General features: G+C 41.5%; 1 protein-coding gene and 1 non-coding gene across 9 annotated transcripts in view; both read right to left on the bottom strand.

Moving 5' to 3' along the window:
• The window catches only part of PARD3 (par-3 family cell polarity regulator), a 644,288-nt gene that overhangs the window by 619 nt on the left and 625,120 nt on the right, over nt 1-18,549 (bottom strand). For all 8 annotated transcript variants that reach the window (XM_073885517.1, XM_073885521.1, XM_073885518.1 and 5 more), the window contains 2 exons: nt 17,663-17,783; nt 6,038-6,165 (listed from right to left, as the gene is read on the bottom strand). In XM_073885517.1, the coding sequence (XP_073741618.1) occupies nt 6,038-6,165; nt 17,663-17,783 (249 nt within the window). The remainder of the gene's footprint in view (nt 1-6,037; nt 6,166-17,662; nt 17,784-18,549) is intronic.
• LOC112834427 (U6 spliceosomal RNA) lies at nt 12,247-12,350 on the bottom strand. Its single transcript, XR_003210903.1, has one exon. It is a non-coding gene; the product is annotated as a U6 spliceosomal RNA (small nuclear RNA).

Below are 18,549 nucleotides of genomic sequence, written 5' to 3'. Positions count from 1 at the left end.
GGGGTGGGGTGGGGAGTGAGAGGTGGGGGAAGTGGAATATGCATTTGAATCTCTCAACCAATGTTGAGTTGCCGTGCTGCAACTGTGCATCAGCCACAGTGACCCGGGGCCCCGGAGGATTAAAACAGGACTGTCCTCGACAAACAATGGCGAGACGGGAGAGAGAGCTATGGGATTCGGTGGCATCCAGCAGAAGGGTCCTCTGACTGTGTCTGGGTAGGCACTGCTTGTTCTGCTTAGGGTAACCGTATCTCCTCCCATTTAGACATGTTGGCAAGACACTGTACGGGAGTATTAGAGATCTGGCAGCTTCCGCCCCAGCCATAATTGCTTGTTTTAGAACGTTACAATTCAATCCTAAACAAGCAAAACAAATATTTTACACAGCTGCCTCCATAATGCCCGAGACTCGAGCTAATACAAAGTGACTATAATGGATTACAGTATGGGTTCAGTTATGAAAGATTTAAGTCTAGATGCCCTATATGATTAAACACGCAACAGGCAGTCCCTTAAAGCCCCGGCTTTTGAGATGTGTATGTCAGCAACCGACACTCTTCAGAAAACATGCCCATCACACTGGTAAAACCTGGAAGGCTGGAGAGTAAGCACTATTTTCCTATACACCGTACCCTCACCGAAGGCTGGGATCACCTACTTCACTTGCTTTCTGTCACCCCAGGATAGGGAAATAGATCAGAGTCATACAGAAATTTCAAAGTCTTATCACTTCTGCAATAAAGTTGCACATCATTTTCAGGAAACATTATTGTTTTGAAACATCTTTAATTTACTATCAAGTCTCTAGATGTTTTTATGAATTTACAATAAGATTGGCTATGATAAAGTAAGACAATTTTGTGCCAGAAAGGAAGACATGTCCTAATTTTTCGCCTTAAAAATGGAAGAGAGGAAGAGAGAATTGAGTAATAAAACAAAATATATTGCTCCATTTATCAATAAGAAAATCATTTGGCGACAGTATGTACTGCTCAGCCTTTCACATCCACACACACGACATGACGGAATGTTCAGGAAGACTCGTGTGCAGGGAAAATAAGGTCTAGGCAGCCATGGGGCTCCCACGGGGATGGAGCAATTTGCATTTTTGAACATTCAGAAGTGCCATCAATATGGTTCGGGATGAAATCTGCCCATTTTCCACATGGCCTAAAATGCAGCTGGGGATGTTTTCAATAAGGAGAATGAACTAATGTCCAGCATCATCTCTGGATATGACTATGATTAATTGAGCAGTCCCCAGTATCTCTATCTGGCTCTCTTTTAATGGGAATCGGACCATTTGTACCATCAGCCCAGGCAAGAATTCTTAGATTTGATGGAATAGTTTATTTGCCTAAAGCACTGATTATCTTCACTTAAAAAGTCATAAATTAATCTGCCCAGGGACATGAATGATGGAAAGGGCCAGCACGAAACCAGGGATTTGACATTAATCATGAAAGTTTAATTAAAACAACGAACTTGTTACCGATGTTCCAGCAACAAAAGTGGAATTCCTTCATGGGTTAGTTATCAATTTAAAGATAACCAGAAGTGGGCTGCAGAAATGTCAACTCTTTTTCATCCTTAGCCTACTGAGATCCACTAACCCTGTCCATCCCCCAACCCCTGACTCTATAAAGCCCGAGGCTTCGCTCTATGGCACTCACGCACCAGAAGTTGAATTCTGAATCATTTCAGGAAGAGAGTCTTTTTTATTTAAATATATTGAGAAGTCACTAAAGGTCTGTTAGGGATAGAAATGATGATGATGTGAGAGAAGGAATTTCTTGTAGCTAAAGTATTCTTCACATTAGGCAGGCCAGAGGGAAGAAAGCAGACCTGCCTGAGGTATGAAGTAAGATATGTGGGGAAAATACATACACATGGATACATGCACACGCACACACACGCTTCCTTGGTAACTTGGTAAGGAAACCAGTGGTATCAATGAGCCCTTGATTAAAGAGAGGACGAGAAATGAGAAGCTCATAGAGAAACTCGAGAAAACAGCAGACAATGAGAGTTTTCTACACTAGGCTCAGGACCAAGTAGACAGATTCCAATCCTGTCTTCCACTCACCAACTGTGTGACCCTAGGAGGATTATGCTGTTTGGGCCCAAACTGTCTCATCTGTGAAACAGGCAAGATACCTAACCTCATAGGATATGGGGAGAAATCAAGGAAAGAGGACGTGTCAAATGCTTACAAAAGTGTGGCACACAGTGAATGGCTGACTAATGGGTGTTGGAAGTGTAGTCTGAAGGCCAAGTCACTTTACCCTCAAAGATGAGCCTCCGGGTTTTGGGGGGCATCTTTGTGACCAATGGGAAAAAAATAAGCAAAAATACTAGCTTTCTGTCCTTTGTCAGAAGAATTGGGCCGAGGTCAGGAAGCAGGAAGAGGCAACAAATAACTGAGGAAGCTTCACTAAGTGAAGGCACCCCCACTTCCTCAGAAAGCTTTCGACTGTCCCATGACTGCTTAGTCAAAAGCCACAAATTAACAACAACAGCAACAAAATATCAATCTCCTTTCAATGAATTCCTTTACAACCAACACACAGGCTTGTTTGGTCCTAGAATGAGCCCACTAGAGTTTTCTGAATCCACTCAAAAAGCAAATGCCCGGCTTTGGCAATAACGAACACTTAATGATTACAACCACTTTCAATATGGCCTGAAGACCATCATCCTCTAGAGGGCTTACACCAGAGACCCAATGCCTTAGGAAAGCCATTTAGTCACTGAGGTGACACGGCGGTGAGGAGGACATAGAAAGATGAACGGTATAAAGACCAAGGCGGACATGTTGACAAGCAGCTTAGAGACATAACGAATGGGCCTGGTGGGGACACCGTGTCCGGGTGTGGAAGACAGAAGGGAAGCGAGGTGTGCGGAGCAGGGAAGTCAGTCACCAACAGATGTGAAGCCACGGGAGAAGGAAAGATGACGAGGAAATGGAGGGACAGCAGGAAAAGAAAAATATACATATTTAATAAAGGAGCTTAAATAAGTCTTTCTATCCGTGACTATAACTGAACATACCTCTACTCAGTTTTAGAGTTGCCTTTTGAACCCTAAGAAACTAATCTAGAAATGTTAAAAGGATTTAAAAAAGAAAGTAAAAAAGGAAACAAAAGAACTAATTTAGGAATAAAAAAATTAAAAAAGAAATCCTCGTCTGATTGTGAATTAAGTGTGAGTCCACTCAGGTCTTATTACTACCTGCCTAGTTTCTTACTGACATTTCAAAATGTAACTTGAAGTCTGTCTAGAGTTTTGTTAATTACAGTTAGAATTTACAAACCACTCCAGCTTGTATACATCCCTCTAATTCAAACCACCTTACCTAGTGCTACTGATACAAAGAATGACCATTTGTTTTATTTTATGCTCCACTTTGCAAGAGAACTTCTGCTGTGTGTGAAGTCTTTTTGGTATCAAATCCCACACCAACTTGTTTAGATGAAACTCTGCTAATTGTCAACATCTGAAAGGCAGAGGTCAAGCGTCTTTGAGGAATCTCACATGTCAGAAATGTGGGTTTGACTCAAGCCCATGGAGGTTGTTACAGTCTCCCTCTGAGCTCCTGTTTGGTTTCTTCACCTTCCTCCAGATCTCTGCACACAGCCTTTGTCAAGTGGCGCCACCCTCCAGGGATCCAAGCTGTGGGCAAGGTTCTACATTCCTGAATCTTCCTCACAGTAGCCACTCCCATTGAGAAACTTCTCTGACAGAAGAGAACAGGCTGTAAGAGGCCCACCAGCCCTCTTGCCTGAAACTGCAACTTGTTCTTTTTGGAATTTCTGCTTTTCTCATACTGACACAGAATACAATGCCTGGTCATAAGGGGGCTTTGGTGAACACAGAGGGGGCTTTTGTTAACTGCCAGCAGGGGTACCGGCAGCAGGCCTCTCCGTGAATCAGATCCTTCTGCCAGGTGCTTCAGAAGGGAGAGGGACAGCAAGGAAGGCAGCTCAGAGGTCCAGGAGGTGAGCAGAGGCTCAGTCTGGAATAGTGGGCTACCTGGGAGCACGACCAGGAGAAAGTCGGAAGAAGCACCCCATCCGTCTTTGTCCTCTTGCCCAGGACGGGGACCCGATGGGCTCTTCTTCCACCGTGTGTCCTTCCAGGCGCTCGGCCACCATCTCTCCCACTTCCTTTCCTCAGCCCCGTGCATTTCCCAACTCACCCCACCCCTTACATTACGCTTTCTGATACTTCTCCTTCATCTCCTATACTCTTGAACACAACATTTATGAAGCCAAACAACTTGCCAGTAAAATCAGATCACAGCCCCTGCACAGGCAATGGCATTCCCAGGGACCGCAATGTGCTACTGACCACCACCAGGCAGGCCAACTGATCCACAGGGTCGCACTCATCTTTCTGATGGAAAGCAAGCCACACAGGCAGGCGGGTAGGGCTTTGACACAGAAGAACCTTTATGTAGAATCCTTGAACTGTTTCGCATTTGATGCATTGAGCTGATTCATACAGTGGCCTTCTTCCAAATGCTAAGGGCAGTAGAGCACAGAGAGAACCTTTACACCTACACCCGTTAGAATTCCAGACTTGGGAACCAAAACCTTTGGTAGCAATGAGCCTTATGAAATTAGGGTTTAGGGCATGGGCAGGTTTGGGTTTGAATGTTGGCAGAATTACGTACTGGCTGTGAGACCTTGGGGGGAAGGTACCTAATTTCACTGAGCTGCTTCCTTGTAGGACAACATGATTTCCAAGGCCCTGTCCAGACTCAAATTTCAATGAGACTCTTGCCTAGAGTGGGCTAAATAAATATTCTCCCATTTAAAATAAAAAGCAATTCTCCCATTTAAAAGAAAAAATAATTTCGTTTTCTAAGGAGATACAGCTTTATAGATTAAAAAAGAACAACTGAATGAACAATACTACAATACTAGTAATACTACGATTACAATGACTGTAATAACGGTACTCAGCCTGGTACAGATTTTCATTCATATCCTCATTCCCTTGTCTGATCTACAGCAATGAAGCCAAGTCCCTCATGGTTATTATAGTGATTATTTAACATTTAAAGGGGACTCCTCATTAATAAAAATTAGAAGCAAATCAAGACTACTTTTATGTCGGTCAGTCAGGCTGACAGCGATAAGCACTTGCCGCCCCCCACACTGCTCTGCTCGCTTTCCAAGCGATCCACCTGATACAAACACGGTAAGTGTATTTTCTTTCGCACGCAAAATGTTTTTGTCACCTGGTTTTGAAATAGAACAAATGCCTGTAATAATTGTGATTATAGGAGTGCCTCGTGGGAAGTTTGGGAAGATGAATGTTTTTAAATACTGTTATTCTTTACTGTGCATGGAGGAAATACTTAGATGGAAAAATGGCTATCATTGCAGTGTATTAGGACTCAGTAACCTGAGCACTCTCCAGGCCTCGGGCAGAGAATCCACGGGGGGAGCCCAGCTGATAGACCCTTCCAGCTTGTCAGCTAATGAGGTGGGCATCCCTGGGGCTCTGAGGACCAGCACCCAGCAAAAGCAAGGATGGCAGGAGAGTAAGAGAGATCCCACCTGAGCCGAGACCATGGGGCATTCACCCCCACCCTTTCACAGAGCCCTACATCTACACAGTACCCGACAGGCTAGTTAGCCCAGCAGCCAGGCAAAGTAAGAGTTAGCTTTCCATTTTTCAGAGGAAGAAACCGTCTGGTCCACGGCTCCCCCAGGGAAGTAGCAGAGCGAATACCGGATCCCAGGTGTGACCCCCTCAGCCCAGTACTCCTGCATCCGATCATCTTGCTCTTGGCTGGGGAGCTCTGGGGTAAAAGTACTGGCATCTCCTGCAGCGCCTCCCTTTCCAGTCGTCTTGCCACACGGTAAGGGGGCCACGCAGGCTGAGCAATGCCTCCCCCACCCGGCCGGCGACGGCTTCCCCAAGGGCTGCAGTGGGTGAACGGGTGAGCGGGAGAAGCCGGGGCGGTGTTGCAGGGAGGGGTTTGCCAAAGGAGCGGGAGGCCGCGCTCTGAGCCGGGGCTCCGTACCGGGGCAGGGAGCTGTACTGGCGCTGCGCCTGCTGGAAACCTTCGCGCTCCTCCTGCCGCTGGCGCTGCATCTGTACCTCCACGGACACCGAGTGCCGGCCGCTCTGCGCCGCCGCTCTGGAGTTTGGCTGAAGGACGGAAATGCGAAACGGTTAGCAAGACAGGAAGCATGGAGAGCGCGTGCCGGGTTGACCCAATTTCCATGCTTAAGGATCGACTCCGAAGCACATTACAGAGGCTGCGACTTTTTCCAAAAGTCCACCGCCATGTGCTCTAGTGTGAACAAAGAGGCATCTCTCCACTCGTTCTTCTGAGCCCCAACTCCTCAAGCATCTTAAATTTTGATTATGGCTTGAGGACGGTCTGAAATTGAGAGGTCAACTTTTCTCGTCTTCCTAATGAGGTTTGGCAAATTCCAACATTAGATACCACTTTTTATCCCTTGTCTCTCCAGCAAACATAGGGGAGCGAGGCTGCTCAGAAGACCAGAAGAAGCCAAGGCCAAAAATAAGTAAGTCAATCAAGATTTGCTACAATAATTCACAAAAGTGGGAAAGTCCTTAAAAGTTGGCTGTGCTGGTGAATTTTTTCAGCAGTTACATATTTTAGTCTAGCAATAGACTACCATATAGCTGATTCCCCTTTTATTAAAGGATGACAGTTAAATTTTGAACCGAGATTGGTTGAAACCAGACACTGCTAGCCACGGACAGGTCTCCTCCAACCCACAGATGGTGGCCACATGGGAACGGAAACACTCATCAAAAGAACAAACTCAAAAGCTAATAGCTACTTGAATGGGTTATGAGATAATACATGCTGCCTTACTTATTAGGAAATGGAATTTTTTTTAACCTGGGTTAATTATATTCTATGGAGAAACTTTCACTCCTGGCTAAATACACTGGTCAGCAGGTCATCTGCTGATTGCTGCCTCTCAGCAAAATCAGATATTGGCTGTGTATAGTGTGCTGTGCGGATCAAGCCCCTGTGGATGCTCCAGCTTCTCACTGACAGTTTTTAGCTTACCTTACCTTCTAGATCTGCCCTTTTAAAATGAAAGTAGCTCTGCTCAAAATAGACAATGATGCCTCTAACTTTACAAAACACTCAACAATGGTTTATCTTAGTATCAGTAGCATTCACTAAGTAATCCATTTTGGCACTTGCAGACCTCTGTTCCCTTTTGTGTTACGCAACATTGTGCAATAGGCATATTCTGCGTGAAAAATGTCTCTTAAAAACAAGCTATCGATTTTCTTTGAGAGTTGAAAACCAATGGCAGACTTTGACTCGATACTAATTTCCTAAAATAACAGAGTCTTCGCATTCATTCGGAGACAGTTGTAAGATAACACGTGGGCTTGCAACTTAAAGAGTAGCTCCTGTGGTTGGCTTTTGTGTGAACAGAAAGCATCATCTATTGTTCTCTATCTGCCTGGCCAGTGTTATCTTATTTGTTGGTAAGCAATAATAAGGCAATATATGGGACAAAAATTTCAAAGCATATGGGCATGGTCAGTGAGCATATTAAAAATATCCCGATACAAAAATAACGTGTGAAGAGATTAGGCTTTACAATACCCCAGTCTCTACTAGTGGATGTTTATAACCACACTCACTGGAACAAATGTGTGTTCTGAGACCCGCTCCACAACACCGTTCAAATAACACATCAGCAGTGCCTTCAGCAAGGAAAACACTTTGCTGAGTGAGTTCTGCTTATGCAAACAAAGCATCAAGCAATTGTTCATCTACTCCATTAAAGAAGACAGACATTTTCTTCCATTACACTCGATGAGGCTGGCTAAAATGAGAACTGAGCGGTTCTATTGTTCATGGTGAGGCATGGGAAGCTTGAGAGAAGCCACGGGACAGAGGGAAAGCAAAGCAAGAAAATACTACACAATTGCCTTTACACCCTCAAAAAAGAACCACGTTTCCCTTTCCTTTTCACTCAGTATAAGCTATATACATGTGTCAAGCAGTCTTGAAAGATCTGGCATGCTGCAGTAGGATTTAGTAACCAGCTTTTTAAGCTCATGCTGTTCTGTGACACACTGCTTGTGGAGATGTGAAAAGAAAATGCAAGGTCTTGTAGAAATTTCAGGTGTATTTTTAAGTTGTTTCTCCCAGAGGCCTGAAAATCTGATTCTGACAGGAAAAAAGAGGAAGAAGAAGAAGAAGAAAAGAAGAAGGAGAAGAAAAGAAGAAGAAAAGAAGAAGAAAAGAAGAAGAAGAAGAAGAAGAAGAAGAAGAAGAAGAAGAAGAAGAAAAGAAGAAGAAAAGAAGAAGAAGAAGTTGTTGAAGGGCCTTTGTTTCCTCCAGTGTTTGGTTTCTGACACTGTTCATCTCAAACCTTATCGGTGGCGAGCATCTAGTTGGATCTTGATGAACTCCAATAATAAAATTATCATCACACGGGATCGGAAAACTCAACGTGAGTGAATGAGTTTGGTATCAGCAAACTGATAGATGTCATACTCGTCTGCCCGCTACGATGAAATATAAACCTTAGCCTTACCATGAATATTTATTCCATTTCTCTTTTCAAAGCATGCAAACGGGTAGGTTCTTAAAAAGAATCACCCTTGTCTTTAAGATGAAACGTTAATGAGCCTCAGATTTCCAGGAAGATTGTATACATGAGCAGCCCAGAGCAAAAACTAGGTAAGTTCATCCCGGCAAGTTTCGTACATGGCCCGAATCAAAAATAACCTGATTCATGATTTCAACGACAATTGCATAAAAATGTAAATTGCAGGAACAGTATTAGAATGGACAATCCTGACTTTTAAATACTGTGGTTTCCATCTCTCTGGCAGATATAGAATAATGTATCTGGAGTCCAAAATCACAAAAATGAGGAAATGAAGAAAGGTTACAAATTATGTAACCCCAGAGAGAAGGCAGGTTTTCAAATAAAATAGTATCAACAACCACAACAACAAAGTAACATGTATACAGGGAAACACACCAGTAAATTATAGTCCTAATAATTCTGGAGATTCGCCAGACAATAAGGCAATAGCCCTGTTTTTAAGAGTGCAAATTACAAATAACCTGGCCTTGTTTGTGAGGAAATTTGTGACAAGCAATGACCTTCCAAGTAAAAAAATAGCCAAGGTTGCCAAGGCCATAATAATGTAGAGATTGTAAACAGAAATAAATACGTGGTTATCTATTACACAGTACACTGGAGGGCCAGGATGTGTGAATCTCTTCAGGGCTCATGTTTAAAACCACAGTGAAAACGATGTTACTTTCGGAAGTGAGTTGCAAAGTACTGGTCTTTATCGTGATTATAGAGAGATACTATTTAGACTGTACCAACAACTATATAAAGTTTGGAAAAGCTACACAATTTGGCTATCATTTACTAGTGTAAAACAAAATATTAAAAATATCTTCTATACAGTTTTTATTACATTAAGTCATTAAGCATTTTTCTCAGTTTAACAAAATCATTCTTCTTCTTCCAAAGTAAAACTAAACAATACAAAAAATAAAAACACAAAACCAAAACTGTTAACAGTTAATAGACTAAAGAAAGAAAAATAAATACACACCATACAACGTTTCAGTGCCAGTTAGAACTAGGCAATATTGTAAGACTTCTAGAGCTTAATATACGAGTGCATGGGGCAACTGCTAATCTTGGTAATTATTTTCTGTAGCAGACCCACTGGAAACTTTTAATCAAGACAAAGTTAACTTTTATCTATTGATCCTGACTTCACAGCCCTCCCCCTCTACCCGATCACCCAAGATACTTTCACAACTATTGATTGAACTCTTGTGGGTTCTGAATGTTGAAAACTTAATTGCTACTAATGATGTGAGTAATGCTTGAAAAATCTGCAGAGCATACCAGTTTCCCTCATAAAGTTTTTATAAATACATGTTCGATTTTTTACACACCGTTTGTCTCTATCTCCTATTTCCCCCCCCATCCTTAAACAGCAGGTAGGTTGAAAATAGAGGCTGGCTCTACAAAACAAGCCGGTTCTCTACTGTCAGGTGCTGATGATGACCCAAAGCAGCTTCACTCATTTCTACTACCTGATGCCTCTGTGGGTGGCATGGCCCAGTGGTTGTGGAGCCCTTGGCTGGGGGGACGGGTCCTGGGGCTACAAGAAAGGGGTCTACTTTGCAGCAGCACGAGGCTTTGGCCATGAGTAAAGGGCCCCCCTTTGCTGCAGGGAATGACTTTCTCCAGGTTGACTTCCAAGGGAGGTGTTTTCCACCCAATGTGAACTGCAAGGCTGTCAACCGAGAAGGCATTTGTCGAGTCAAGGCATGGGACCCCATTATAATCACAGCAGATACCCTTGAAGTCTTAAGAAAGATGAAAACAAAAAACAAAAGCATTGTTTGCTCAAATTCCCCAGGTACAGGGAAGGCATTCTCGGGGTGCGGGGTGGCTGTGTACTGCAGACTGGCTTGCTAATTAAAAAGGGAAGAGGAGCCATTAAAAAGTCCAAGACAGAAAAATGGAGAAAAGGACAGATTTTTGTTGCTGTTGTTGTTTAAAGACAGCTAGGAAGAAAGCTTGGGGGAGAAGAGGGTATTCACATCGCAGAGGATCAATTTTCCATCTGAAGGACTAACCTACTTTCAGTCACTACCAACCCAGGATGGAAAGGATTTAGCAATATAGCTATTAAAGGCTCCATTATCCCATCTATCAACCGCCTCAGCCAGCAAGTCTCCTTGTGGGCAACACTCAGGTATCTGCAAAGTTAACAGCATACTGTACTTATGTCTGCAGCCTGCAATTTAATTCTTTTAAAAGCAACACTAAGTCCTGTCCATATCTGAGCTCTGTGATAATAACCCTAACCTCAGCTATTGTTCCATTATCTTAAGAAAGATTTAAAACAACTTGCTGCTTTATTTATGTTGCACCTGGCACGACACGGGGGAAGAAGTTGCTTTTTCTCCTTCTTCTTCTCTCACCCAACTAGGGAGAGAATTCACTTTAATTATGGAGCTAAGGAAATTTTCTGGGCCTCTGCTCATCTAAAGACCTTTTGTGCCACAAAGCAGCTCCCTCAGGCCCAAACATTATTTTGAACAAAAGCCCAGGAACAGGTGCATTCCACACTACTAGAGTTTAGGGAGAACATTTTGAAAATGGATGAATTGAAAAGGGCTACTTGGATGAATTTTCTGCAGCATCGCTCTCTGTGTGTAAAGTAATTGGCTTGGATCTTTTTCTATATGATACATCTGGTTGCACTTTGTGTGTGGCATTTCCAGCAAGCATGGCAATTTCAACTACTATGGACTAAGATGGACACACAGTTTGAAGATGAGTTTGTGGTTCCTTAAAACTAAAATGATTACAAACTGTTCCAATGGGTGAGATCACATTCTCATCCTTTCCAAACACAGTGACCTTTCAAGGTCAGAGTACATACAGGAAAAGAAAAAAAAAAAGACTCTAAGACACTCAAAGCTCATTTTGTAAAACACATAATAAAAACCATAGACCCAGCTACATTTTGAACAACTGAGCAGCTCTTATTAAGGCAACAATGAAAACTAGCATGAAAATTAATACACTAAGGAGAATTACAGTCACTTTAAGCTCATTTATATGATCAGTAGAAAGGAGAGTACACAGCAAGATCCCAATTGTTTGGAAATTAAAAAAGAAAAGAAAAGAAAAGAAAAGGTCTGACTTCTGACCCACAATTTAGGAAATTATTCCATTCCTACAGTAATCAGCTTGTCATCCAAATAATTCCCCGCTCACTCATTACAGGAAATGATAATACAAGCCAAGTGGTCGGTCTAAAGCTGCTACAGCATTTTGATATACAATAATTTGGCCTACGACCTTCAGCAGGTGAGTTTCTGGATGTGTAAGATTTTCCCTAACATGACTGTATTAAGTAGATAAATAGAAATGAATGCCAACATATTCCCCACCTCCATTAAGAAAAAAAAATCCTTATAAAGGAACCAAAATGGATATCAAGTCATCTCCACATCTCCCAATGAAACATTTACAGCTACGAAGTAGGAAATGCTCAGTCAGCCTCAAACAAACTTGGACATTTGGCACGTGGATACAATGTCACCAACCAGAAAAAGTCCAATCAATCTTAGTTCCCAAATCTATGTTTTTCTCTTTCTCAAAGTTACGTATTTAAAATATATTTTAACTTCAATGAGGTGTTCTTTCTTTTCTTTCTCTTTTTTTAAATGTGGAACACTTCCTGCATTTTCATGACATCCTTGTGCAGGGGCTGTGCTGATCTCTGTATTGTTCCAGTTTCAGTACACGGGCTGCCAAGGCGGACACTGAGGTCTTCTTTCAAGCCTTTCCTAACCACCCACGCTGATTTGGCCATGGTTCCTCTGTGCTTAATACTCCATGCACACCTGTATCATAAACTGTACAAAATATTCTTTTCCTTTGGGTCGGCTTGACTGTAAGGGTAGTCTCCTTCCCGTCTTTGTCCTCCAGCACCAAACACACTGACTGGAACATAGTAATAAGCACTCAATACATTTGATCAATTAAATAATTAATTAAACAGTAATGTTGCAAATATGCTGGTTTGTGGTTTGAAATCCACATTCCCGAGAGAAGGAAGTCGGCATTCCGCTGCTCCTCACAGTGTGGTATGGGGACTGAGAAACTCATGCAGGCTCTTGCCAAGGTTAGAACTCTGTGTTTGAGAACCATTTTCATATAGGGTTGGTTGTTTCCTTTAGGTGGCCACTGTACTCTTTCCTTTTTTCAGCCTTTCTGTGAAATATACATCGCTAAGGATGTTTACCACACCTCAAAAAAGAATCCTGCTTCAAATCAATTGACATGATATATCAGTAAGAGAAAGGGTAGAAACCATATGATCATTTCGATAGATGCAGAAAAAAAGCATCTGACAAAGTACAACATCCATTCACGATAAAAACCCTCAACAAAGTAGGCCTAGAGGGAACATACCTCAACATAATAAATGCCATCTATGAAAAACCCACAGAGAACATCATCCTCAATGGTGAAAAACTGAGAGCTCTTCCCCTAAGGTCAGGAACAAGACAGGGATGTCCACTCTCACCACTTTTATTCAGCATAGTGCTGGAAGTCCTAGCCACCGCAATCAGACAACAAAGAAATAAAAGGCATCCCAGTTGGTAAGGAAGAAGTAAAACTTCCACTATTTCCAGGTGACATGACACTATATATATAGAAAACCCAAAAGACTCCACCAAAAAACCATGAGAACTGATAAATGAATTCAATAAAAGTCAAAGGATACAAAATCAATGTACAGAAATCTGTTGTACTTCTATACACTAATAAAAAAGCAGCAAAAAAGAGAAAATAAGAGAACAATCCCATTTACAATTGCACCAAAAACAATGAAATATTCAGGAATAAGCTTAATTAACCAAAGAGGTGAAAGATCTGTATTCCAAACTATAAACTGTTGATGAAAGAAATTAAAGAAGACACAAAGAAATGGAAAGACATTCCATGCTCATGGATTGGAAGAACAAATATTGCTAAAATGTCCATACTACCCAAAGCAATCTACACATTTAGTGCAATCCCTATCAAAATACCAACAGCATTTTTTCACAGAACTAGAACAAACAATCCTAAAATTTGTATGGAACCATAAAAGAGCCCAAATAGAGAGAGCAACGCTGAAAAAGCAAAAGTAAAACTGAAGGTATCAAAATTCCAGACATCAACTTATATTACAAAGCTGGAGAGATCAAGACAGTATGGCACTGGCACAAAAACAGACACACAAATAACAGAATAGAAAACCCGAAAATGAATTCACTGTTACGTGGTCAGTTAATCTTCATTGAAGAAGAAAGAGTACCTAGTGGGAAAAAGATTGTCTCTTCAACAAATGGTGTTGGCTAAACCAGACAGCCACATGCAGAAGAATGAAACTGGAAGGACGCCTGGGTGGCTCAGTCGGTTAAGCGTTTGCCTTCACCTCAGGTCATGATCTCAGGGTCCTGGGATCGAGTCCCGCCTCGGGCTCCCTGCTCAGCAGGGAGTCTGCTTCTTCCCTGTCCCTCTGCCCTTCCCCCTGCTCATGCTCACTCTCTCTGTCTCTCAAATAAATAAATAAAATCTTAAAAAAAAAAAAGAAACTGGACCACTTTCTTTCACCATACACAAAAATAAACTCGAAATAAATGTGAGACCTGAAACCATAAAAATCCTATAAGAGAACACAGGCAGTAATTTCTCTGACATCGGCCATAGCAACATATTTCTAGTTCTGTCTCCTGAGGCAAGTGAAATAAAAGCAAAAATAAAGTATTGGGATATAAAAACTCTTATCAAAATAAAAAGCTTTTGCACAGCAAAGGAAACAATCAACAAAACTAAAAGGTAGACTACCAAATGGGTGAAGATAGTCGCAAATGACATATCCGATAAAGGGTTGGTATCCAAAATATATAAAGAACTGATACAACTCAACACCCCAAAAACAAATAATCCAATTAAAAAATGGGCAGAACACCTGAACAGCCATTTCTCCAAAGAAGACATCCAGATGGCCAACAGACACATGAAAAGATGCTCAGCATCACTTATCGTCAGAGAAATGCAAATCAAAACTACACTGACATATCATGTCACACCTGTCAGAATGGCTAAAATCAACAATACGAGAAACAAGTGGTGGTGAGGATGTGGGGAAAAAGGAACTCTCCTGCACTGTTGGTGGGAATGCAAACTGGTATAGCCACTGTGGAAAACAGTATGGAGGTTCCTCAAAAAAATTAAAAATAGAACTACCTTACAATCCAGTAATCACATTAGTGGATATTCACCCAAAGAATACAAAAACACTAATTCAAAGGGATACATGCACCCCAATGTTTATTGCAGCATTGTTTACAAGAGCCAAATTATGGAAGCAGCCCAAACTTTCTGTTGATAGATGAATGGATAAAGAAGAGGTGGGACACACACAATGGAATATTACTCAGCCATAAAAAGGCATGAAATCTTGCCATTTGCAATGACATGAATGGAGCTAGAGAGTATAATGCTAAGTGAAATAAGTCAAAGAAAGATAAATATCATATGATTTCACTCATATGTGGAATTTAAGAAACAAAACAAATGAGCAAAGGAAAAAAGAGAGAGAGACAAACCAAGAAACAGACTCTTAACTATAGAGAACAAACTAATGGTTATCAGAGGGGAGGTGGGTGGGGGATGGGGGAAATAGGTGCTGGGGATGAAGGAGTGCACCTGTTGTGATGAGAACCTGGTGTTACATGAAAGTGTTGAATCACTATATTGTACACCTGAAACTAACATAACACTGTGTGACTAATACAGGAATTAAAATTAAAAACTTAATTAAAAAAAAGAACCCTGCTTTAGGAAACCTGGTAGGAAGAGACTGAGTCAATTATGCCAAACAATATAAATAAATTAACATAATTTTGTCATGTTGCTACCTGGGAATGACTCAATTTACTTGATCATCTAAAAAATAAATGTTTTAGAAAAACAATACCATTAATAGTAATATTGTTGCAGAAACACAATTAGAGATTTTCTTAGATATTATATTTGCTGAACTTGTTTTATAATCTCCCAAGGTTAGGCTAGGATTGATTTCACAAGGACTTTTTACTCTTGGATGTTGGTCTCATATTGCCGATTGCCCTCTCTAAGGCTCGCTCCACCTTCCTCACTTGAACTGAGGTAAAGCCCTTCAAACTAGCACCGCTTCTCCCATTTTTCCTTCTTCTTTCTCAAAATTATCTTCCACAGACTCCAGTTTGATCACTAAACCCCATGATCAAAATGTTTATAGGTTTCTGGCCTTGTACAGAGTATATTGAGGATGTTGGATTTTAGAACAAAAAAGGACCTCAGAGATGATTTAAGCTGTAGTGCAGTGCTTCTCCAAGTTGAACAGGCTTCAGAATGACCCCTCCAGGGCTTGTTAAAATATTAGATTCCTGGGTCCCACCCAGAGAGGTTCAGATCCAGTAGGTCTGAGGCAGGGCCCAAGAATGTGCAATTATAACAAGCTTCCAAGTGATGGTTCAAGGTACTGGTCTGTGGACCACACTTGGAGAAGATTTGCTTGTTATCTACTTTGCCTTATGCACTCAGCTTCCTCTTAAATTTTCATTTTAACAAAGGATTTAATAACTGACACTCAACCATCTAGTCTAACTCTCTTGGTTTACAACATAAGAATATAGGCCTGAAGAGCCATGTTACCTGGCCAGTGGGCCTATACTCTGTCCTGATACCATTTTTCTTCAAACTTCCAATCTAGCTTTGAAGTCTCCAACTACATTTCTACCTTTATCTCTGCTTCCCTGCAAAATAAGCAACCTCTCAGTTCTGGGTCAGTTGGGTACATGCCCTTTCCCAAATATCTAGTGTAATTATAATCCAGCACTTTGAACTGAACTCATTAACTTTTTGGACCTTAAGCTCTTGTCTACTTCAGAACTCACATGGATGGCATTCCTTTGACCTCAAATCATCCAGAACCGTCCCACCTCCAAGATCCTGGACTCCACAAGAATACCGTTTTGACCACGGCCCCCTAGGCTTTCTAACCCCTAGACCGCCATCCCTTCTGGTGTCCTCCCAGGCAAGTGGGGTAATGCTTCCTTGACCTGTACTCACCACCCTACCCAGCCTGGGCAATGCTCCACCAGCATCTTCCCCATGCCTTCAGTGTGCCTTCCCTGACTTTCTGTCATGTCTGTCTTGCCAATCCCCACCACCAAATTAATCAAAAAATTATTTTTCTATTCCCAGTCCTTTAAGCATTGCTGGCTATGGTCACAGTCCCATGTTGACTAGACTTACTAAATACTCTCAGATAGAACTTCCTACCTCAAGCAGTTGTATGTTCATCTCTAACTGACTCTTTCTCAAGTTTCCAAAGAGATTCTTCAAAATTCCTGTCATCTTGAACCCCCCCCACCCCGCCGCCAAAATCTCCCCCAATGCCTCCCATTCCCAGAAGTGTCATCATCTCCAAGGGAAAAGGTAAGAACTGAGCACAGGTCTGGGACTGGACTTAGGGGGATTAGCGCCTCTCTCTCGTGGGCCTTGAAGCCATTCCAAATATTGCTTTAGAAAAATCACTGTGATGGCTGTGAGCAGGATACACTAGAACAGGGACATGGGCAGATAAACAAGAGGGATTCAATGAACACACAAAGGGGATGAGGGAGAATAAAGAACCAAGAATTGCTAAATATTATACTTCGTGTATAGTAGACACTATAGACATATGTTCAACTAATTTATTCTGGCTCTGATTCTGAGAAAAATGTATATAGAAAAATATTTACTAAAGTTAAAAAAAAAGTGCATCGTTGAGAGCAAGAATCCTTTTGCTATGTCTTGTCATAAGGCAAATGAAACTGATTATGCAATGGACAGATGGTGCAACAAGATATAAAATGAAATTAGCAATGATGAAACCCAGATGGAAATGAGGAAAAGGTCAATATGTTAAAGGTCAAAGGAATTTGGCTCCATCTTGTCTTGTTTCAAAAAGGACGAAGGTCAGAGCTTAGTGGCTCTTACTGTGGGCAAGTTGTCAGACTCCTCGCTATGCTGCAGAACCAAATACTCACCCAGGGTTGTTCAAAGCTATAGGTACGTCGCCGATCTTCTACATCTTCATCCTGCTTCGCTTGCTGAAATTCTTGCCGTAGACGCTGTATCCGATCATGGTTGCTAGGAGTTGATCTGTTGCTAAAAGAGAGAAGGGGCAACAATGAACACCCTTTGGAGATACAATCTGTGAACTGCAGTTGCTAGGGAAAGAAAATGGCAGCTTGCTGCGGAATGACACTGTTTAAGAGGCAGTGAGTTTATAAAACAATATCTGGGCATTTAAAATGCTTTCATTTTGTTCTTATGATTAAGACTTATTGAAGTTCTTTCAGATATTCAAGAAAGCAAGCAGTATTTTTAGACAATCCTGTTTTATATAGTACTTTAAAAGCCTCATTTCCTTTCTGTAAGCTGGCAAGGTGCAGCAACATTTTTTTGGAAAGGACGTTGCATTAAAAGTCAGAAGTATCAGGTCCTCTCCTTGCTCCTCCACCTTCTTAGACTAAGGCACTTAATACCTCTGAGTTGTGGGGCTTTTTATATATATGAAGTGGACATGATAATCATTTTTGCTCTAAATACCATAGCTGCAACAATCAAGTAAGGTAATACCATATAATATAGCCTCACAAACGTGCAGTCTTATTTTCATAAGCTATCATATAAAGTTCCTATTTAGGAGTTATCAGAGGTCTGTACACAAAATACAGTTCTCACAGCATAAATGACAAGCATTTTAAAAATAACTTTGGGTGGTAGTTTGATTTCACCAGTTAGCTGATAATAATGTTGCCTTCTTTTTCTTATAGCATTAAATTTTAATTCTCAAAATGCTTTTTAAGATAGGTGCAGATGGTAGTATCTCTCTCTCTCTCTCTCTCTCTCTCTCTCACACACACACACA

The sequence above is a fragment of the Callorhinus ursinus genome, unplaced genomic scaffold (assembly GCF_003265705.2).
Source record: "Callorhinus ursinus isolate GAN/ISIS: 27379988/994484 unplaced genomic scaffold, GSC_fseal_2.0 scaffold62, whole genome shotgun sequence".
Lineage (NCBI taxonomy): Eukaryota > Metazoa > Chordata > Mammalia > Carnivora > Otariidae > Callorhinus > Callorhinus ursinus.
The sequence above is the reverse complement of the archived record's forward strand: the minus strand, read 5'-3'. Positions and strand labels throughout refer to the sequence as shown.